This window comes from Astatotilapia calliptera, chromosome 5, assembly GCF_900246225.1.
Source record: "Astatotilapia calliptera chromosome 5, fAstCal1.2, whole genome shotgun sequence".
NCBI lineage: Eukaryota > Metazoa > Chordata > Actinopteri > Cichliformes > Cichlidae > Astatotilapia > Astatotilapia calliptera.
The window spans coordinates 7004902-7028852 of NC_039306.1; the positions used below are offsets into that span (position 1 = coordinate 7004902).

The 23951-nt window shown below is 39.3% G+C and overlaps 2 protein-coding genes and 1 non-coding gene across 4 annotated transcripts; 1 reads left to right on the plus strand and 2 right to left on the minus strand.

The window, feature by feature from the left end:
* Positions 1-426: 426 nt before the first annotated feature.
* nfatc2b (nuclear factor of activated T cells 2b) lies at positions 427-13272 on the minus strand. 2 transcript variants are annotated; one of them, XM_026166932.1, is made up of 10 exons: positions 13049-13272; positions 10164-11118; positions 9853-10024; positions 9106-9308; positions 8264-8436; positions 7772-7912; positions 5411-5466; positions 5016-5148; positions 3005-3658; positions 427-774 (listed from the first exon to the last, which is right to left on the minus strand). In XM_026166932.1, coding segments are annotated over exons 1-10 (2535 nt in total). In that variant the 5' UTR covers positions 13050-13272; the 3' UTR covers positions 427-727. The 2 variants fall into 2 exon arrangements, with proteins under 2 accessions (XP_026022717.1, XP_026022714.1); XM_026166929.1 differs by lacking the exon at positions 13049-13272 and adding an exon at positions 12176-12522.
* A 270-nt stretch (positions 13273-13542) lies between these two features.
* trnat-ugu (transfer RNA threonine (anticodon UGU)) lies at positions 13543-13615 on the plus strand. The gene has a single exon. It is a non-coding gene; the product is annotated as a tRNA-Thr (tRNA).
* A 1888-nt stretch (positions 13616-15503) lies between these two features.
* cyp24a1 (cytochrome P450, family 24, subfamily A, polypeptide 1) lies at positions 15504-22079 on the minus strand. The gene is made up of 12 exons (XM_026166941.1): positions 21631-22079; positions 21300-21490; positions 21080-21173; positions 20905-20998; positions 20343-20434; positions 19890-20001; positions 18895-19040; positions 17617-17783; positions 16810-16888; positions 16400-16597; positions 16189-16300; positions 15504-15807 (listed from the first exon to the last, which is right to left on the minus strand). Exons 1-11 carry the CDS (start codon positions 21886-21888, stop codon positions 16190-16192), a joined length of 1542 nt encoding a protein of 513 aa, XP_026022726.1. The 5' UTR covers positions 21889-22079; the 3' UTR covers positions 15504-15807; position 16189.
* Positions 22080-23951: the final 1872 nt, after the last annotated feature.

The following is a 23951-nucleotide window of genomic DNA, read 5'->3' on the forward strand; positions in this document are numbered from 1 at the left end:
AACAAAAAGGCAGTAAAAGATGCCACTCAACGAGCCTGGAGAACTTTTCCTGAAGACTAATTAAAGAAACTACAAGAAAGCTGCCTAAGAGAGTTCAGTCTGTGTTGAGGAAAAAAAGTGATCATACCAAATATTGACTTTCTTTCAAGCTGATTAGAACTGTGCAACCTCTGTTTTTGCCTTATATACTGTATTTACATTTATGTTTGTATGCTTCAATAAATTCACCTGTTTTTCAGTTTCCTACAAAAATATATAGAAATGAGGGCTAGCTCAAGGCTTTTGCACAGTGCTGTGTATTTTCTATTACTTAAAAAAGGTACACATTTATTATTTAGTTCCTTCTGCTTCCTATATGTAACAAAATGATTACAGTCAGTAAGTCAACACTCAAACACCATATATATATATACAAAGGATTTGTTTAATATAAAAAATTTTCTACAAGCTTACAACGAGCAATTTTACAACTGTATAAACAGAAAGAAGTTAAACAAGTTAAAATAAAAGAGTATAATGAATATATGATCCAGTATTGTTACTAAGGCTGAAATATATGATAACAAAATGGAAATGGAGCTGACCCTTCAAAGTTGTACAGAAATATGGTATATAACGGATCAGTCTCTATCGTTTCGCTTAAATTACAGTTACTGAAGATTTATTGTTCTTGTTCTTGATGTCTACAGATTATGCTTAAACTTTGAGTGGCTTCAGATCAGCATGATCACTCTCCATTGTGGCCTCTCATGTCTCTTCTTATGATGTCATTCACTGGAAAACATTGAAAAGAGGGATTAAGAACTTTCATATTTGCAGCAAAAATGCAAGTTGAGCTGCTTATTTCTATTATTCTTAAATGCTATGCAGATTTTATATATATATATATATATATATATATATATATATATATATATATATATATATATATATATATATCCATAGGTCCCTCATCCTATTCATGTAGCCCCTTCCTTGCGCCGGGGTTACTTGCGTAGTAGCATTCCAACAACGCCCTGTTTTCGTCTCTTGCCCACCGATGCCTTCTTGTTCCAGTAGCCCACTTTTCGTCAGGGTGCCCTGGTTCCTCAACACCTGACGCGGACCTTGTTGATCCGGGCGACGTCCGAGCCGGCATGCCTTCATATTTATCTGTCTCGCTCATGTCTGCGGTAGGCTCGCTTAGCATAGGGGGTCTAGCCTTAGGACCCTTACTGGATACAGACGCCCCAGGCAGGAATCGAACTTGCGAGCCGTCTTCTTCTGCCATAAAGAGAAGAAGACGGCCGTAGTGATCGATGTAGCGGTTCCGAATGACAGCAATATCAGGAAGAAGGAACACGAGAAGCTGGAGAAATACCAAGGGCTCAGAGAAGAGCTCGAGAGGATGTGGAGGGTGAAGGTAACGGTGGTCCCCGTGGTAATTGGAGCACTAGGTGCGGTGACTCCCAAGCTAGGCGAGTGGCTCCAGCAGATCCCGGGAACAACATCGGAGATCTCTGTCCAGAAGAGCGCAGTCCTGGGAACAGCTAAGATACTGCGCAGGACCCTCAAGCTCCCTGGCCTCTGGTAGAGGACCCGAGCTTGAAGGATAAACCGCCCGCAGGGGCGTGCTGGGTGTTTTTATATCTATATCTATATATATATATATATATATCTAGATAGATAGATAGATAGATAGATAGATAGATAGATAGATAGATAGATAGTGTTTTTAAAGCCCAATTGCAAAGATTTAAATTCTTAAAACAAACCTCAAGTTTGATCTGAAGGGTGAGAGGACCTTAAGTGCCTTATTTGTTCCCACCACCAGGTGTTGCCATAGTCAGACTTTTTGGGGCAGTTTATGCTTTTATTAAAGGTAGATAGTAGAGAATAACAGGAAAGGATGGGGAGTTGTGGGAAATACAACAAAAGACCTCAACTAGACTTGAACTTGAAAGAATGTTGTGGGTCGTGGTTTGCACTCTGGAGGCCTCAGCCATCAGTCCTCCCCAAAAATGTTCTAATTTTAAGCATAAATCAGTCTAATCGTGACTTTGCATGGCTGCAGTTATATTTACGTCCACTAGATCTCTCTGTTACGCAACATGGGTTTATCGACACTTATCAATGATTTCAGGATGTTACATCCTTACCTCTGATAGAAACAACATCCAAATGTAAAGTCTACATCAGAGACAAGAACAAAGTGCTTTTATTTATTTTTTTAACCATGGATGTAAATGTATCCGCATGTATTTGCCTGTACCATGTACTTTCTGTATCTTCCCTCAGCTACGGATGTGTAAACATAAACACTCTTCCACAGCAAAGCAGGTCAGGTTGCTTCAAAGCAGTGCTGCTGCTTGTTTCCCCATTCATTATCTACAAACACAGCAAAAACTCTAAGGAAAGTGCTTTGGGTCATACCAAGTTTCAAGTGAGCCCGTGATACTTTAACAAGCGTGTGTGCTTGCATGAGTGTGTGAAATGAGACAGTGAAAGTAAGACTGAAACAGACAGGAAAGTGGAGAGAAAGGCCCTAAAGAAAACCACAACGCAGGATTTGCAAGCATACAGTTGCAATATGCTTGTATGCACTGCAAATTGGACCACAAACACAAGGCTTCAGTATTTCACCTAACTGCTGCACCTTGTATGCACTTTTTTAATAATGTGTTTATATCACAGTGGTTACACTCGGAGGTGGGGGTGAAAAGCTTATCCTCATGACAAAGAATCATTAAATTTATAAACACAATAACAGCAAACATTTTTGTTCAGTCCCTTCCCAAAGTATGGCTGACTTATCTGTGCGCAAATATATTAAAAACAAACAAACAAAAAAAACTACATATATAAAGATTCAGAAAGGATTAAACCTTGCCGACATTCCTGGGTGAAGTGGGAATTCTCGATGGAAAGGTTAAAAAAAACTGTCAGGCATAATTCCATGGTGGAAAAAATGTCAGGAGGACTTCAAGCATTCAAGCATTCAAGCAGTACATAACATTATACTCACCATCCTCCAGATAGGCATAACTGAGGTTCTCTTGTTTGATCATGATTTTCTCTGGAGCTCGTTCCTCATGGTTTCCTCTAGCAGGGGCGATCTGGGCCAGAGGCTGCCCACCTGGGTCCACCCGACTTCCAACCTTTGCCTGGACTTGACTTTGAATGTATCTCAGAGGTGGCGACTTTCCTAGTGGTAGTGCTGTCTGCATGTAACCATGATTACTTGACATTGAATAAGGGTCAAACGAATCACCAACCTGAGGACCTTCACCCAATTTGGGCAAAGGGGTTCTGGCACTGACACACTGGCTGGGAGCAGAGGCTGGATGCGGAGCCATTGGGGAACCACCTAGTAAAGCGCTACTGCAGTTGCTGTAACGCTGATTCCCAGTGTGGTACAGCACTGGGTTGTTGACCAGAGTGCCAGGTCTTGACTGGTAATAGACTGGTTGATCATCCAGTTGATCTGGGGTTAACATGTGGGCTCGGGGGTCTACAGTGGTTAGATGGTAAAGTGCTGAGGAAACATTCAAGGCTTGAAGGTTGTTGTCTTGCTCCAGGGGATGGTACAGAGACCTCATTGACATGCCAGAGAGAGACTGATTATTTGAATAGCCATAAGAATTCAGCTGGTAGTCATCCAGTGGTTCTGCTTTAATGGCTGAAAAATAAAAACAATTATTATTAGATTTTTCAGAGAGTGAGAGAACAATGCAGGTCTGTCACTAGACCAGTATAAACAAACAGCCACAGTCATCTTACTTTGCATGTTAGCATGCTAACATTTGCTGATTAGTACTTACTTTCCTATTTACAGAGTAAACATAGGGATGATGTAAATGCCAGTAGTTTTTGCAGGTATTGTGTTATTAGACAAGGTGAAACCAAGTTTACTGGAAACTGTTCTCTTGAGACTTTAAATACAGTATATTAACTGAAATGTCACAGCAACTCAGCTAGTATAAAATGGGAAGAAGATATTTACAAAAGGAACATTAATGCCAGCGTATTTAGAAGCTCTCGAGTTATTTCAGTGATTGTGTGACCTAAAAAAAACAAGTCATTGCATCTCCAGTCATCTTTAGGTCTGGTGATAGTAAACACATGTAGGTTTCATAACCAGTGGCTGGAGTATAAATCAGTGTAGATTGAAATGGCTTTAAATTGTCAGCTGCAATGATGTTACGCTTCTTTCTCTACTTCTTAATAATCTTGCCTCATTTCACCTAAAAGCTATAAATATATATCTATATATATATATATATAAACCAATAAACTAAAAGCCTTTTTTTGAAATTAGCCAGAGTGTGTCGGCGCTGTAACGTGGGTATCACATGTAGGCGTTAAAAAGGAAAACTATTTTTCCCTTTGAGAAGAAGTAAGATTTGCCCCCAACCCCTACGCAGTCTCTGTTGTGGCTGCAGTGTCAGCGTGCTGCTATAACTGATTAACTTCTGATTTCTGATAAAACTGCAGAACAGGAGTGTTATATCAGAAGTTTGTAACTGCATTAATCTACTTTTGGGGTTAAAATTTTAGAACTGTCAGATTTAATCTAACTAACATTTTGCAATTTCCTGTAACTTTTCTTTTGCTTTTTCTCATCGCTGATGGATGACTTAGCACACATTTGCCTCTTTTAGCAACATCAAAGTCAGTTTATGTTTTTTTTATGGTGTTTTTTTGTCATTATTTGCTAGCATAAGTTATGTAGTGCTATAATACAATATATCTCTCCCGCAGAAAGATATCTGACAGATTACTATTATTAATGTTATTTCAACAGCTGTAACAGAAGAATTTCCCCAAAATGGGATTAATATAGTATTTTACTTCACATGCAGGGTTACATTATGCTGACAAGGTAATAATAAGATTTCCAGTGCTGACATTCAAATTCAAATTCAAATCCAGGCTGGGAAATGTTGACACTTGAATCACCTTCCTATTTCTCAAACATAGGAGGTACGCCTGTTTTCTCCGTAATAACAGAGCTGAGATGACTAAGAGATATACACCTATCATAGGAGTGTAGACGAAGTGCTGAGGCTGACTGCGTTTCTTTTTCCCATTGATGACGCAGAAGTTGACTTTGGCCGGCTGGCAAATGCTCCGGTCTCGATATGGAGGGACTTCAACAAACAGCATGTTCTATTGATAGAATGAGAAAAAAGGTCACGAGTCAGCTGGCACAAATCTCTACCTGTCAGGTCAAAATTAGTACAAGAAATAACACTTTTATGATACGATGATATGCGATTAGCACATTCATGTACTCAGTAAACTGAAGACACGGGCTTTACATTTTGATTTCTGTTTTGAGCACGTACAGTTACCAGACAAATGACTTTAGCATGCATCTTACAAAATGTGCATCATAGTTTATGTGTCAGTAAAAGGGAAGTTAACTTACAGCTTGAGTTTTATCTCTGTCCACAGTGGCCTCCACTTCCCAGATCTGCTGTCCATCTGAAATTAAAAGGAATAGTTTTTGCAGGTTTGAGTCCCATTTTGGAAAATATATGTTATCTGGTTTTTTGTTGTTGTTGTTGTTGTTTTTTGTTTGTTTGTTTTTTAGCACAGCTTAATTTAGCATAAGGGCTAAACAGCGTGGTCTACTCTTGGTCTACTGACTGCATCACTAAGACTCTAAAGCTCAGTAAATAGCATTTTATATTTGATTTGCTTCATTCAAAAGAGTTGTGGTTTATGTGCTGGACTATTTTATGGCTTTGGAGGTGGCTGGCAGATATTGCTACCATCTTACTCATCTTACTACAGGCTCACAAGCTGCTGAGAGTAGTTTTATTTTTTACCACAAAATTATATGTGGTGGTGAAGTGGCAAAGAATCCTGTAGAAACCAAAAATGTAGCAAAAAAACAAACAATTTCTACAAGTTTAATCAGCTGGAAACAATAATTCAAGCAATCAGATGATATGTCAGGACTTTTATTAACAGTACAGTAAGCACATTTGTCACAGACAGTGGAAAACAGGGTTCTCTTTTATGTCTGGTTTAGTGTTTCATTCCCATCTAAAGTTTTTACCTGCTGTTTCTGCTTTCTACCCACACAGTGAAAAACACAAAGCCTCTGCTCTGGGTCTTAGTCTTTATCAGTCTGTCTAACCACATCCTGTTGCATAAAACCCCACGCCAAGCAACAAGGAGGCTTTACATGCTTTCAGTTGTACCCATCCTTCTCTCAAACTATGTAACCCTACAATTTTGTGTGGGCAGAACAAGCAGTGACGAGGTGAGAAATTTCCATTTAGAAGTAAATAAAAGTTGCTACTGCCAGCAAAACAGTAAATGTTTAAGTTAATGGTTAATTTTATCAAAGGTAGATGTGGGGGCTGGAGGAAGAAGTGCGTCACTGAACGTTGAGTTATCCTGGGTGATATGCAAATAATCTAAAAATACAAATACTGCACGTGTACATGGACACAGGTAAGTGGGATACTGGGAGACCAACACAGGCTCAATTTTAAATCCTCAAAAAAAATAAAAATCTGAAAAAAAGTTTGAAATCACAAGTGAACACACATGTCAACAATCCTTCTAATTACATAATTATGGACTGTAGATAAAAGATAGAAATAGCCACAGTGATGCCACACATTAGTTTGTAAACTTTCAGTTTGTTGTTCTGGCCTCACTAATTTTTTAAAATTTTTTTGTAACTATAAGGGACTATATTTGAACAGGAGGATACAGTGAAAGTTAGCAGCCAAGGCTAACATGTTTGGCTAACAAGGTGTATCATTAAACCCATTATAACTGTACTAATGTGCATCTTTTTCATTTTGTTTTAGCTCAGAGCTATTAATATTGAATTTATCTAAGTAATAAAGTTAGTAATTAGTAGTTTGTGCTTTTTATACTTTTATGCTTTGTAGACAATCCAATTTGCTTCTTTGTCTCCTCCATATTTTTTTGCCCTTAATAACACATATAATACTTAAAGTGGGTTACATAAAGCATGCCTCGAAGGCACCACTTGAGGAACTGCAGTTTTTGGCACTTTTGTCTTAGCTTGGGAATAATTCTACATTTTAAATAAAATTCCCGTGTTATTTGTGCGTTTTTACAGTAATTACAAAGGGTATGGACTACTACCACCAACATTCGGCTTTGTAAACTCAAGTTTGAACTTTTCTTTGAGTGGCTAACCCAACGATTAACAACAGAAATATGATGTTTTGATGAGCTTTACTGAGATTTTTTTTGTTTCTTTCTGAGTCTATAAACTGTGAAGTACCATAATATCACATATGAGGGCTTCAACCTCTTAGCCTAAAACTGAAGTTCCTTTGAGCGTGGCTGCAAAAACAAGTTAGTCCCTATAGACCTCTTTGTTAAAATGTTAAAAATTTACAGGGGAAATAAAATAAAGTCATAAGTACCATACCAATTGTTAGTCACCCATTTAAACATTATGTAACATGTCTCTCTCTTGTAAATGAGACATTGACTATCAATGGGATAACCTGTATAAATACAGGTAAAAAAAAAAAAAAAATAATAATAATAATAATAACAACAAAATAACAAAATTGTTAAGCCTTGATGCTAACTGGCTACATGTGGTAATTGCTGGCTCAAGCTCCCCTTCAGTAAACAATGTGCAGTGTAGCACAGGGGCCACATCTACCCTTTACAAACTACCAATACAATCTTTGGGTGGCTCTTCTACAGTAGCTTTCAAAGAAGACCTTAGAAGATTCATTCCACCAAAGACAGACATTTGTGATTAAAAAAAAATACTCCTCACCTTGTGTTTTCTCCGAGAATATCACCTTTGAGTCAGATGTAAAATTCTGTCCAGTAAGGACCATTTGTTGACCACCGAGTACAGAGCATTGGTCCAGGTCCTGCCTCTCGACTGCAGGGAGCTCCTGAGCTGAACGCTGAGCTGTGAAAACATGAGCAGCTTTATTGTCATTGTAACACTAAAGTATACTGTATAGTGGGATCAAATCCAAGTCAGTTGCACTATTGACCATTATAGACTGAAGAACATTCACATTAAGGCTAGTACCTTTTTTCTGAGCAGTCAGCAATACATCTACAAGTGGTGTGTCAATGTTAAATAATATAAACCAACATGTTTGCCAACATTTGCTAACATCAACCACCAAAAGCTAATGAGAAAGAATATAAATACAAAAATACAGAGCAGCCGACAAAGCTTCAGGGTCTACAGTGACTCTCATGATCAAGCAGAAAGAAAGAAAACGCTCATATGCAACAAAATACTTCTTACAGCATTCAATAGGATGAGAGGCCACTTGAAGAGACATGAGGTGGCCTCCAGATTGAGGAATGTGGACACGAAAGACCAAGCGCACGCGTGTGTTTTTTCGTCCAATATCAGTCTCTCCATTTCTTAGTTCAATGTCAGCATTTCTCAGCTTCAAGATTCCAACGCAGTCAATCCTTTATCATGAAAGAGAAGACATATGACATAAAATCAGTGCTCAAAATGATATTTCTGTCGTATTTATAAAAAACTTGATTTTCTTCACAGTCCACGCAGACTGTCTTTTTTCACATTTAACTGATGCAATCTCTGCTATTTCAAATATTCAGTCAGTAAAAAGCTCTTTTTTTTTTTTTCAAAGCAGCCAAAGTAGTGATCTCAGGCATTTTCATGGAAAAAGAAACTTCTTTGATTTTGTTTGCTATTTGCTGTTGTGACTCATCATATGTCACGTTCATCAAACCAGTTTTGGTTGCTGCTGCAAACACCCAGAGTTTGCTAGGTCTTTCTTGGAAAAACTCTCTGGCACACAGGAAGTGGTGCGTTTTATGTATCAGTTGTCAGCAGCAGCAACATTTTTGGAGGGAAAAAGATGAAAACCTTGCGGTTGTGATGAGTAGCTATAGCTTGTAGTATTTAAAGATTTAGCACAGTGGAAAATCAAAAGAAAACACATGACGACTCAGGTTGCTGTATCTCCACTCTGAGCCTTATAGTGCTAAATCTCCTCAGTGGTCTCTCTTGGTTGAAAAACACAAGTGAACGACTTGTGGTGAAATGTTGACACATACTCTAGGCATTTGTGACGTACGATTGAGACTCCCCTTGGCATTAATTTTACTTACACAACTCTCATGTGGCTCTTTGGCTCCAGAGGGATCTCCAACACTTTAGTGCCGTTGATCATCCTCTCCATGCTGGGTGTGGTGACGGTCTTCCCGGTGATGCGGTGGACCTGGTAGAAGGCGTGGGGTTTCAGGAGCCTCTCATCGGCTGTTCCAATGAAGATCTGCAGCGCCAGTGCGGATGTGCCTTGGTAGCCACGGAGCTGGTGACAGCAACAAGGGCAGTTAAAATGTATGCTTCATACTGAACTAAATAAACTTTGAGATCATAAAAGTCCATGCCTTTTGAGAAAACATTTACACCACACAATAAATCTCTTGTGTCTGTGGGAAAGAATTCCCATGCAAACTGGCAAAGCCAGAACACTGCTTTGCATAATCCATTTGTGTAGCATGACTGGGAAAACTGGTAATGGAGGCCCATTTTTTTACTTTCCAGAAACAGTAAATAAAGGACACCATGCACTAACATTTATATGCTCTTTTTGTGGGTTCTTGATTTGTAATTATAACTGTGTTTATTTGAGCAGATTGAATCAATGCATGTCTAAATAATCACACATGCATTGTGGAAGCACTGACATGTTATGGGGCTGTTTCTATATTTGCATGAGTATCAGCTTTACACAAAGACGTTTATCAGGAAATATCACCCCAGCATTTACAATCTCCCACTCCCTCTCTCTGGTACAACTACCACGCGTTCGTTTCCTCTCCTTTCTTGTATCTACATATGAATCCCCACACCTGAACCTCCGGGTGCCCTCCATTTGGTGTCTTGACAGCTCCTCGGCTGCCCTCAGTCTCATAGTGAGCTCTGTGATGCGATCTGGGCTGTTGTTGGATCAGTAGCTCATACTGGCCCGTCTGATTGGGAAATGACCACTCTAAAGATGGAAGTGGAGCCAAGGTGAGACCACTGGAAGAACGAAAGAGTTCAAAAAAGAGAAGTTTAGATTTAAAAAATCAAAACGAACCTTGTACCATAGTAGCTTATTAAAACTCATTAAAAACGACACATATTTCTTGTAAGTGATAAATTAAGACAAACATAACACCTGAATGTGGATCGTCCACTATGATGGAGTGAATGAGAAGGAGGCCACACAGTTGGGAGCATGTAGAAGGTCTCAGGTTTGATCTCAGCTCCACCCCTACTCATCTTTTCTTGCTCAATAGCCCAGTCGTAACCCTCGCCATATACACAGTCCTGTATTTTGGCCCTTCCTGGACTGCTATTCAGAATCTCGTCCAGGCCAGAGGTTGCGGTCTGAACTTGAGGGTGAAACTCAGCTTGAGCCTGGTATTGGTGCAAGTAGTAGGACCCCTGCTGATCGTGGGGTGATGGGATGGGGCTAGGACTCCGGGAGCGCTGCTTAACAGGAGTGCCCTCCTGACTAGAGTGGGTCTGACCGTAGAAGCGTTTGCCTCGCTGCGGCGAGACAGACCGGGAACGCTGATGGGGGAGTGGTGAAGCAGAACGATTCTGTGGTTGGAGATAGGTCTCATCCGTGATGCTGTTTCGAGGTGAGGCTCCTGGAGAGGAGTGGTTAGAGGATGTATGGATGCCCTGCAGGCTTGAGCAGAGGTCCAAGGGATTCAAGCCCATACCACAGCTCCCTACATTAGATGGCGACACACATGGAGATGCCAAGGGAGAGTAAGTATCTGCTCCCCAGCCAGTGGAAGAATTACTGCTGGCAGGGCTAACGCACTCTCTGTAGGATCCCCGGGCTTTAGATGCAGGACTTGGCTCTAGGGTTTGTGAACTGAGAGAGTCACCAGATGGAGTGATCTCAATCCTGGGGCTGGGAGCAGGGATACCGACTCGTGATGTCAGCCCCATGGTGTCAAACACAGCTCCTGATAGGTTTCCTGCGTTGGTGCTGTGAGAGGAGGTGTCCTGGTTAGAAGTTGGTGGGTTAGAGGTGGAGATGTATGCATCTTGAGGCTGGACCACCAGTAGAGGAGGCTGACTGTCATTGTCAAGGAGACCACCAGTGTCATCTGTCACTGATCAAAGAAGGGACACATTTTAGCACACAGGTCAGAATATCTGATTACTACAATACTGCTATTACCATGTGGTAACTTAAAGTGGACTTAAAGATAGTCAGTGTTTCAAATATGAAGTAACACACTTCACTTTTTTCATTCTTGCATCTATATGATATCCATGCGAGCAGATTAATGATTAATATGGTCACCTCAAATACATGGCTCTGGCTTCAGCACAGAGCCTAACCGGTTTTCGGTTTTAAACACTTTGTTTGGGACAGCAACTCAGAAAAAGTTGGCATTAAAGGAAGAGACACCTAAAACACCTAATTTCAGAGAGAAGATGAAGCAAGGCGCTGCATGAAGGCAGAATATAAAGTAAAACACGATTATTTTGTGAATAATATTTTTTAAATTTTCCTAATCATGCAAAGCTACTCTAGTTGAGTCCAAAAATAAAGATATGGAGCTGAAAATGAACATAATCGGTTCCCTTTAAAGTTTTTTTTTGTTTTGTTTTTTTTACCTAAAACATGTTTGAACAACATTTTCTCTTAATAAAAATCTATAAATTGAGAATATGCCAATGTTGGGGATGCGAGAGCTGGTTTTGCGTTTCCTCTCCCCAGTAAAGCTATTACTATCATACTGAACAAGTGTTGGTTTTAGTCAGGATGCCAAAAATGAAGAGGCTTGCAGATACATATTCCAAAAAAAATAAACCATTCATGGTACTATGAGGATCGCTTAATTTTGAATCTACTTAACTATAATCTGTCGCACTCCTGTTTACTTTCCATTCAAAAATAGAAAAAAGGGTCTTGGAAGCCCTCTTGATCTTAGATTAAAAACAAAAGGATGATGATTATCGATCAGTGTATAATGTCATAATGTCAAGGTCTGGGAGCTAAATTTTCATAAAAATAAAACACAACACAGTAGTTACAGACGCATCCTCAGCTGAGAAAACGTGGGCTTGGCGGCAATAAGATCATGAAATGCCTTTAAAAAAATAAATAAATAATAAGATACTATGTTTAGAAAAATGCATATGCAATTTATGTATACACACCTTTATCACAGCCAACAGAAAAATCCGGTTGATTATACAGAAAAAGGTCCGAAAAGTCTAACTCCTCCTGGTTTATGTCTTGGCCCAGGCCCTCGGTGAGCCCCAAACCTCCAGAAGTCATCTCCAGCTCGGAATAAACAGGTTTGAATCCCGACGAACGTAACTGTTGTAATAGCTTTTGCTCAAATAAATCGTCACTTTAATTAAGGCGCAGCGTGGATAATTAACGCAACGGACGAAGTTACAGTACTTCACAGATGCGTTCAAAACATTAGAAACTGCGCAAATAAAACATCTAACTGAGCGAGGTGAAAAAAACGAGCGGTGTCAGACGCTTCCTGTCACTGCTGATGATGACAAGCAGGCCTCATCTCTTCCTGTCTAAGTTAGGTAGGCTGATTTTTTTTCTAAGATATAAAATCTATAACGTCTGCTGATATCAAATCATAAAAGTCGGATTCTTTTTTACACATTTTTCTTTTCTTAAATGCACCTTTTATTCCTTCGTATTCGACCTAGTTATCTTTTTTTCGGAGACAAAAGATTTTATTCAACTGGGCACCATAAAATTTACGACTGACACACCTCTTTTAACTCTACCTGTTTTTGTTCTTATGTGCAGCTATTATCAAATATGTGTAATATGAAATCACATATCGATATTTTTTGTTGGAGAAATCTGTGAAAATTAGACGATTCTCCATGATCCTAGCCCCAATAAAATCGTACTTACAATCTCTGGTCAGTAGGTGGCCGTATTGCACAATTACCGCCAACACCCTTTTTTTTTTTTAAATTGCTGTTCAAGTTAACTCAACTTGACTTTGAGACGTTCGTAAATATATTGATTGCTGCACTTTGACATAAACTTACTGTAGTTGTGGTTTTGACAGCTCTACTTCCTGTTATAAAGCAGATGAACATTTAGCAACCACAATTCACACTTTACTCGACATAAGGTTTCTCTCATTCATTAAGCTCATTTCTAGCTCGTAAATTCTAGTCTTACACTCCCCTAAAGTACTTTATCATTCAGATATAAATAAAAATCAGAACAATCCTTCTTTATCTTATTTTGACCCTCAGTTCATCCACGTGCCCTTCTTTCCTTTAATTAAGCTTCCCAAGCAGAGGGTTTGAGCAGCAGGTGGGTAGGGTTGTTTTTTTCCCCCCAGCCAGAGCCGTGTGCCGGAGATGACCATATAAGGAACCCCTCCTTCCTCCTCCTCCATGACATCATACAGAGCCAAGGGCGTTAAAAAATGAATATGAAAGGAAAAATCTAAAGCAGTTTTGTGTTTCATAGCGATTAGTTGCTCATATGCCTCTCTTATATCAAGTTTTATGTGCCTCGGCATACATGACCAGGCTCTATAGCTCAGTGGTTAGAGCACTGGTCTTGTAAACCAGGGGTCGTGAGTTCGATCCTCACTAGGGCCTGCATTTGTGAAATTTATGTTATCTGAATTGTTTACATAAGTAATTAATATGTGTCATTTAAACCAATCTCAGGAAGAAACATAACCTCTTGGGAATTTTTAATGCTACACTCAGTCACAGAAATATTGTATTTTACTTTACATGCAGAGATTTATAGAAAAAATTGTCATGAAAATTACATAAAGAAAGTAAGATTTTTTTTTTTTAAGGTATTCTACTTCCATCAGTTCTCCTGAGTACTGAGACTGTTCATAATCGCTGTTGAGCAGAGTAACCATTTCAGGTTTACATATCGAAATCACCCGAGGTCACAGCTAAGTTCTTTGCGCACATGGCACTTGTGAAAATAATTAATCAAAAAGTGAAGCGATGTGTATGGATTGCTTTTTATGTAAGAAACTCCTCCTGTAATCAGCCTTCTCAGTCCAGAAAGCGTCCTCACAGGAGATTTCTAGTTCCAGCAATCGGTGGAATATGAACTCAGATCCTTATTCTCGAGTAAAAAGTATTTACAAAAAGTAGTGTAAGTGTGTATGTAATGTATGAGATCACGAGCCAAAACGAGGGATCACGAGGGATGATTGATAATGGATTGGGGTTTTTCTCCTTTGTGCATATGTGTGAAATATTAAGTAGTTTTAAATATTTTGTACTTTAAGTAGTTATTTAAAATGAAACCACCTGGGAGTTCTACAAGGGAAGTTCATCATCAGTCTTTGCTGAAGCTGCTCAAGACTCATAAAGTGACAAAAGACCTGACAAGATGGAGGTTTTTACTGAGGAGCTGCCAAACCAAAAACTATTTTTCATTTTTAAGAGTGCTTTGTACTTTGTTTTATGTCAAACATTGACCTGAAAACTAAGCAGATCTGTCAAATAAATGCACTGAGTACAACACAGGATATGTAAGTCCAGGATCTTTATTTTATTTTATTAAACTGAAGATTTTGCAGTGTAATACTGAAAATCTGATGTTACTTCAGGGCTTTGTTTATTGATTGATTGTTGATTAAGCGTTGTTGTTTTTTTATTGATCCCTGCATAGGTAAGCTCATTCTGTCTTTGTTTAACCCATCTGAAATACTTAAAAACAGTGGGGGGGGAAAACAGGGACTAAAACAGTGCTTAAATCACTTCACTTGATCTTTTATTATAATTATTAAGTTCAGTTATAATTTCATAATTTACTTTCATAACACTAGAAATCCCACTGAAACATCAGACTGTGGGATTGTGTAACATGTTTTTCACATTGTGCATTTGAGGAATCCATCACTTTAATGGCAGGGGCGGAGCAAAAGGGTGAAAAACAATAAGTTTTGTTAGTTTTGAAAGATGCACTCCCCCTCATGCACCTCATAGTGGTTTGGTCCATTGCCTACTATTACCTAACTTTTACTTTACAAACTGTAAACAAAGGATATGTGAGACACTGCTATGTACTTGTACCACTCAGTAAAAGCAAACATATTTACTGTCACAAACACACTTTTTTATTAGCTTCTTGACCTTGATGTTAAATCTTGTGCTTCAGTGTAGATGCTATATTATTGTCTCTTAATGCATGTTTATGGAGTTATAAAATTCACCATAACTCACTAAATTTTTAACCAGCTGAAAGTTATTTCATTTTCATGTTCACAGCTGTGAATTACTGCTTTGCCTAAAAAGCAAATCTTTGCAAGGTGGGAGAAACAAAAAACATGTAAACTCCACACGGAAAGGTGTGTTTAAAGATATATTTATTTGATACATTTGTTTTCATGAATAAAATATGTCTCTTCAAAAAACGATGTACAATCTTGCAATATTATAATTGTGCTTATATATACAATAAAACATAAAAATATATATATATATATATTGATATATATTGATATATATATACACATACACAATAAAAAGCATAACAAAATACTTGGACTACATTCTACATGTCTAAGATCAAAGATTTGAGGACAGCTGCCTTGGTACAATATTCACTTTGTACATAACAACTGTTACTTTGGTCAGTCATTAACAGTCATAGTTTTAAATATGTCTGAGGTATTTGTGGTAAGATTAGAGTTATAATAATTGTTGTTTTGTATTTTATTTACAGAGCAGCAATGCAGGGAGTCACTGGACCACTGGGACAAGCAACAAAGTTATCACCTTTCTGTCGCTCAGTCCGGAAGAGCTGAATTTAGAGCCTGGAAGGGAAGAAAAGATCAATTAGGGCTCTTCTGAACTTGATGGAAATGGAAATAAAAATATAATTTGGCAGATTCATAGTTACAGTTGTCTAACTTAGATGTAAAGTATGATATCATGTCTACATCTCTGAATCTCAACATGTGTGTTTCTGTTTGTTCTGGCTGCAACTCACTGCCTGCAAGTGAGGCATTTAGGGAACATCTGGAAATTGTAGCTTCCCAGAATAACATAGATTACGCTGTGTCCAAACAGGCTCTGCATAAGACTGTTAAAATAAAGCTACAAACAGTAGCCAGCCAGAGTGATTTAGGGAATCTTTGTGCCACTTCCATCTTGACTAATTCCTAAGCAGTCTAGAAATTTAAAACTGTTCTTACTTCATCTCCTGATGAAGGCGACAGGCAATTCTCTATTGGGAACCAAAAGCCCTGAATGGATGACGTCAAGCGGCTCATTATCTGTTGCCACAATCTCATAGTCTCTGACCAGCTGTAAGAAAGACAAGCAAAAATCAACAACTGTTCAAATAATGGCATTTGTTGAGGACCATCTTGAGCTAACCACTTAGGTTTTAGTCACTGATCGTACCCAGCACATGGCCAGTTGCAGCTGAAGCTCTGCCAGTCGTCTGCCGATGCACATCCTCTTTCCAATACCGAAAGGAACGTGGGCAAAGGGGTTGATGGTGTTGTTCTCGCGCAGCCAGCGCTCAGGTTTGAACTGCTTGCCATCATCAAAGTACTCTTCGTTGGAGCCCAGTGCATGGCTGTTAATCATCAACACTGTCTGTGAATGGAGGAAAAAGTATAAGTTTTTGGTTTTGTCCCTATTTTACAGATGAACGACGCAGTATAGTAGATAATGAGACTAAAGCCTGAGAACATGAACAGATTTTCTTTCTAAAAAAAACTCATTTAGACATCAGTCAAATGTAAATTTTCACAAGAATGGAATCTGCTTATGTCAGGTGTATGACGACTACTGTCTAAGCCACTTACTCCTTTGGGAATAGCATAATACCCCAACACAGTGTCCTTGTCCAGGGTTCGGCTTGTGAATGGAACTGATGGTGATAACCTGTAGGAATTAGACAAAAAATACATGTGAGATTATGACACAGTGACCATACTCATACTACAGTATGTATAAGCTGCTTAACAGGAGATAAACATATTCCGGCATTGTTCACAGGGTAAAATAAGGTGAGATATAATCTCCAGTTGGGGGGGCTTGTACAGTACATTCCATGGGTGATGTGGTTATGTTGGTGGACTTAAATGAAATGTTAGACAACTTGTGACTTCAAAAGGAGACCGAAGGAGAACCTACAAGGGCTAGGAAACAATTTAAATGTGACCACATGGTAGACTTTAAGCTTGTTGTTGCTGGTCATGCCACCACATCTCACGGAGCTTGTTTTTGAGGCAGTCATGCGTGTGAGTTTTCATTCTTAATCTCTCTGTAGTACGAGCCAAAATTATGATTTAAGTCTGATTTACTGCTTGGGAAAAACTAAACAAAACTGATTGTTTAACTGGTGTCTAATTCATTCATTTAATAGGAAATGGAGATTATTTGTATTTGTCGTATTTGTTTTGCTTGTGTGACTCTTGCACCAAACTCCTATTAAAGAAAAAGATTTTCTATAACTATATTTAAATTTAACCAGTCTATAGTTAAACTGGTGTATCGTTTGGATTTCTAAATGTATTTAATTGTATTAACAGAGTATGTTTGGCACTTTTCAGAGAGGAAGATTAGATACTACACCGCTGCTCATAATATAACCATCAGTGTTAATGTACCTCATAGACTCTTTGAGGCAGGCCTTGAGGTAGGGCATATTCTTGATGTGCTCTCCACTTGGATCCTGGTCAGGAGGCACGATCTCTCTGATCTCCTGCAACAGCTTCTTCTGGGCGCTGGGGTTTCGTGACAGGTTGAAAATAAACCACAACATGCTATTGGCGGTCTGAGAAACGTAACAGCAAGACAGAGAGGGAGGAGAGAGAGACAGAGACAGAGATTGAAATAAGGAGGTAGTGAGGAGATGTCTCTAAATGAGGCAGCTACGCTAAGTGCATTCATCAGTGGGGTCCTGAAAGGAGCTATGGAATGTTTTGGGTTCCTCAAAGGCTCCTCAGTTACATCTACTACATTAATTTTCCGCTTTTGAAGGACTGAAACTGCAGCACCTTTTTGTTTTAGAGTTTACAAGGTTTTTTTTTTTTCTTTAACCACTTGAAGGAAAGTAGGTGAAAGGTTGAAATTAAAAAAGCAAACTCATGCTTGTTCTGTTAAAGTGCAGCTTGCAGTTTTTTGTTCAGTAAAGTGTGACTAAACAAAAAGCTGTAATAGACAGAAATGGCTTTAAAGCTTCGCAGCATTATGTTTCTTTGCCTTCTGCATCTAGCAGCCATTAAAAATGGGTAGAAGTGGCCAGCTCGATCAACAAATCACTAATCTGTGTGACTGTTAAAGCCAGTCAAAGGACTTCAGCAGCACGTTTGCCACCATGTGGTGAGAACTAAGCTGAGCTGAATATAAAAGTGTGATGTAAAAGAAAAATTCTGGCGACTACAGATTCACTGAAGAGGTTGATAGAAGACTACATCAATTTACATAATAAAAAAGGATTGTCACAAATAAAATTGTTGTGTCTGGGTGACACCACCAGGGGGCCCGATTGTTAAAAAGAATACCAGGACTAAACCTGTCGGACATTAAGTAGCGCCACTGTGTGGCCAGTTATAAAACTACAGTTATGCTACCAGTTCTTAGTTGCTTGAAAGGTAGATTCTACTGGCTAATGTCAGCCGTCAGAAACACTTTCAGAAGTCAGAATTTCTAGTTAACTGTTAGCTGTGTTCTTTTTCAATCAAATTTATAAGAAATAATGTGTTAATTATTGAGTTTTAGAGATGTCGGTATGTATTTATGTTTGTTGGACAGAATGTTAGCATTGGTTTTCATACTAAGCTAAGTAGCTGTAATGACCAGACAAATAGGAGAGCGATGTCCATGATTTTAACTATCTCAATGAGAATTAAATGTATATGTTTGTGGTGTAAAATGTTACTCACTGTCTCAACTCCTCCAATCTGCAGCTCGGTGATGGCCGCGTACAGCTCCTTTTTTGAAAGGCTGCTCTGGTGTAAGATGTCACCGATCAAATCATCAGGAGCTCTGGTTGCGTTCCTCTTCAGCTTCTTGTCAATGTAGACTTTGGCTGAGGGAACAAAAACAGTCACGATGTAAGCATGCTCATTTTAAAGTCAAATCTCATGTGTTTTGTTTGCACTTGAAAAGTTGGCTTTTGGTTGTTACTTTATTTTTTCTGTCATGTTCTCAGCTGCTTTCAGGCAAAATAGTAAAAAAAAAAGATTGTTTGCTCTTGGAGCTCTGTTGGCTTTTGTGCTGGTTTGAAATCTCACATATTAAAGGCTAACTGTCAGGCCTCTTTAATTGTAACTCTAGATGTAAGGAATACATGTGAAGTACATACAAAGTTATTTATACATAAAACAAAGAATAACTTTTTTTGTTTCTGTTTTCGGGCTAATTTTCGTTACTGTTTTCTGAAAGTGTGTCAGTTGTTTTTTTATCCTTTCATAAAATGCTATCCATAATCTAACTTGTCTGACTGAAAGACATATATTAAAGACAAGATATTTTGGTGCTGTACTGAAAACACATAAAAACATCAATTGTTGGTACAATAAGTGGTTATGTGTGAATATTTGTAAGAGGTTGAAGCAGCATAATCTTCTTTATCACTTTATGCCACTACCTTCTGCTACAACAAATATTTGGCATATTTCTCCCTCATGGGTCATGCAGTTTACTACAACACTGAGTACCAGAGCGCCAAGTACACAAAACACTGGCACACAGTTCAGATCTCGCTGCCACCCACCCACCCTCGTCTGTACTTTCCTATTGATGTTCTTACTGGAACTGAGCTCAGACAAGTGCAAACATTACAGATGAGTGGAGACAAACAGTACCCTACGACAGTAATTACTGCAGGCGGGGGAATCTTAATTTTCTAATTTTGTGGCAAGGCATAAACTCGCACCTGTGCTGAAAATGCGGTCCCATGCTGCGGTGTGGTCCTGCCATGTTTTGGTGTTGAGGCTCTTGTGGAGCTCTACTGGTGTAACCATCATCATGCCAAAGGTGCTCATCATCTACAGAGAAACAGAGCGACAAGAGAAGACAGAGTCAGAGAGAAAAGGATTGGGAGTCTGATGTAATCCATTGTCACTCGTGCTGAAAGTCTCTGATTCAATTGTTTTCAAAGCTTTTTCTATACTGTTGCCCCCATTACCCTGAGACCTTTGTAAGCATATTTTTATTATCTGTTAACGGTATTGGTTTGCCCCAGAAAATCAGTGAGAGTGTTAGTCACTGAACTGCTGCATCACTTGGTGAACCTGATGAACTGCGAAGTTTCCACAGGCTCACAGAGAGAGCCAGCTTCAGTCCTACAACTGTCCCCTCTTACAAGTTACAGTGCTCCTATACTCACTGTTTTCACAGCTGTGATGAAGTTCATGGCTTCCTCGTTGACCGTCTCTTGCAGAAGACCAAATCTCTTCCCATAAAGGATGAGACAAATGGCTGTGAGGTGAAAAAGAGCAAAAAGTGAGATTCAGAATGCCAGATTTTTACTTTGTACAGGTCTGCAATGTCTCAAAATCCTTTTAGTTTATGATTATCTTTTTAACATTACAGGTGACAGAAAACATCATAGCAGAATATTGCTTCTATAAATAACATGGTTGAAAGCCAAAGATATAATTAGGGTTTTTTTTCGGTTTTATAATGATTCATTTTGAAGCCCACATTCACTTCATTTATCAGAGTTTTCGCGCTTTTTATTTGCCTTAACCGACCTTGAATGTATTATCTGTAAATTATCTGGTTTTAAAACCGTTTAAAGGTAACACCTGATTCTTTCAGAGTTTCAATTTCCACATTTTCTGTATTAGACGGTTAATCGAGAAAATGATCGGCAGCTCAATCTATGCTGTAATAAAAATCCCAGTTGTAGATTTAACGAGGAATCGAATCAAAAATAGTGAACTTACTCTCAAACGACCATTTATTCAATTCGAAGTACAAGTCTTCAATCTTCCCGTTGTTGCTGATGTTTCCAATTCTGCCAACGAAGTCCACCAACACCTGTTTTTACAAGCAGAAGGTGTCAGTCATCGATAACTCTAAGAAGTAAAAGCATATATTCTTTATGTAACGGAGTCTTACCTCGTTTATTTTGCCATCGAGCTTCACCACTTCTGTCGGTTTCATGAGTTTCTGCTGAAATGCGCTCCTCACTCTCTGCCAGTCCTTTCCTTCCCTGCAAAACAAAAGTAAGTGCGTTTTAATTTAAAACATTTGTGCTTCTACTTACGTCTCAGTCTGCCTCCTGGTGGGTTATTGCCATTTTAGGCACCAATAAAGGAGAAATCGAAAGACCACTTACAGAATTAGGAGTCCGTACGCCTCGTCTCTCAGGTCTCTGTATGCTTTCCAGGGTTTGATTTCCAGCCTCTGAGGGTAATTTGCCTCCTTCCTATAAAGCGCCTCCAACAAGCAAGGTGCGCCAATGTGCACAGACTCGAAAGACCCCAGCTTCATCCGGAATATCTTTCCGAACTTCTTATGATAATCAACCTGAAAAAAAAAAAGATTCAAGTAGTTATAAAATGTCATGGAAAATAAAAAGTGATTACATCTGTTTTGGTCACATTTTAATAGATTAAAAAACACTTGGAATGTTTATGGTTATATGATGACATATGATAATACTGTACCAATGCCTCATGTTGCCTCGTCAAACCGCCTTTTCTTAGGAGTTCAAACAGACTGCCGACCAGGGGCCAGTTGGTGGGTCCCGGGATCTCGTCCAAACTGTGCGCTCTGAATGCCGCATGAGGACACGGTGCAGCCTCCGCAGCATCCTTCTCCTCCAGCACGCACACTGAGGATGTTGGCTTGAAGTGCTGCAGCCCGACAGACTTCTTCTTCAGCAGCTCAACTATCTGAGGAACTTTTTGGATTTGCGCCCTCATCCTCAACTTTGTATTTATCTATTTTTTACTCAGTTAGTACTCAGATGTTTAACAGCAGCTCCCTTTTCATTACCTAGAGGTTGTTCTAGTTTCTTGGAAAAGTGTTACTCCATACCGCATTATATATACTCTGAGAGTGTTTATTCCTGCCGTGCACGGAACCAATCAGGGGCCGGTCCTGCATGGTGTGGCCGTCGAGCCCGCCATTCATTTATTGATCCAAGTTGAGAGGATCGTATGACCCCAGATAGACCGAGGAAGTGCCCTGACCCCACCCCCCCGCTTTATAAATAAACACACAGGCCACTGCGGAGGTGACGCGGTTCGCTTGAACCTGTTTCACAGTGACCCGTGATTGGAAGAACCGAAACTCTGGCAAATACTACTGCCACACTTCTGCACCGGGCAAATATTTGACCGATTGCAGCTTGTGTGTTTGCTTTGTTGGTGTTTTGGAGTGTGTGTTCTTTGTGGAGAGGTAAAGGGGTGGTGGGGGTAAGTGGGCATTTAAAGTGCTTTTTTGGACCGTTTATTGTACTAATTATACGGGGTAGTTTATACAGTCCAATTAACAGGAGCGCTGAATTGGAGTTGTTGTAAAAGTCCCTCCATCCATGGTCGCCCGCTGATAAATAACATTTAATTCGTACATTTCCAGATCGTTCTGTAGTTTCCAGATCGTTCTGTAGCCTCTGATGATCAAAATCAAAGTCAGACCTTTTACAGTCTGTTTTTCTTCACCACCAACAAGAAGCTCACCAGACACAGGCATGAAAAAAGTGATTTTTATTGTTTGATATATTTCTTAGTTTGAAAAATGAAACGAGTTGATGGCGAAATCACCCCCCAACACACACACACACACACACACACACACACACACACACACACACACACGAATCCTTATGTCGTTTATAATTGCGAGGACCCCAATCTTAACCCCCCCAACTGAATGCCCAAACCCGATATATACCTGCCTCGAACCTGGCTCCCCAACAGCATTTCGCAGTTCTCAAATGAGGACCGTCCTCACTTGGGCTAAAGCTAATTGGTCCTCACAAAGATAGACATACATGTAGCGCACACACTCAAGTACAGACGCACACGCCGCCCACTCAGAGCTGGCATGACTTAAATAACATGTACTGGGGCCCCGTGTTGCTGCTCTTTAAAAGTGCTCATTCACAGACTCTCGGGTGGCATCAGAGCAACCTTGAACTCTTAACTGATGTTTGCCGGTTATTGGGTGAGCGAGCAAAAGTCGTCTCATGTGTAGCAGGCACATATTAATCACCCCCCCCCCCCAAAACGAGAAAACAACCACCCACGCACCTACAAATGCACACGGTGACCGCTCATGCTGTTTGATATGTGGTATCACATGATATCAGGCAGCTTTAGTACTGTATTTGTGCTACTTTATTATTTAAAGAAATGTTAACTTAAAAACTTTAAAAAAAACCACACAACCTTCTTGAAAACCGCATTATTTCTCTTATATGTACGTATATATATCGTCAGTCTGAAAACAAAGACAGATGATCTGCATCTTGGCCAGCTGTTTCTCAGTGTTTCAAGTCTTTATGCAAAGCTAAGCCAACAGTCTGCTTGCTGGATTTTTTTATTTTTAACATACTGACACGAGAATGGCACCAATCACCTCATCTGTTTCTCAGAATTTTAAAAAAATGCGTGTTGTGCAAACCATCAAATTATTCTTGCGAAAGAGGACTCTAGTGATTTTGTTGAGTGTAGATTAATAACATCTGTTTTTAAGCCTTCTTTTCTTGGTAAACATCTACATCTCCCAAACTCTATGTGCTCAACCTGAAGCACGATGCAAAATAATGGGACCTAACCATTTCTAAAATCCCAAAGCGTCTCAATAAAGTGTTTTTGTTGCATGAGTGGCAGTGCTTCTCATTATGCATAGTCACATTTGTAATGAATAAAATCAAGTATTTGTAGTACATTTTTAAACCTTATCTTTAAAAACATCAGCTTAAAAGAAGTACATTGTTTGAAAATGCATTTATTTTCATTACTGGGCAGCTTAAATGAAG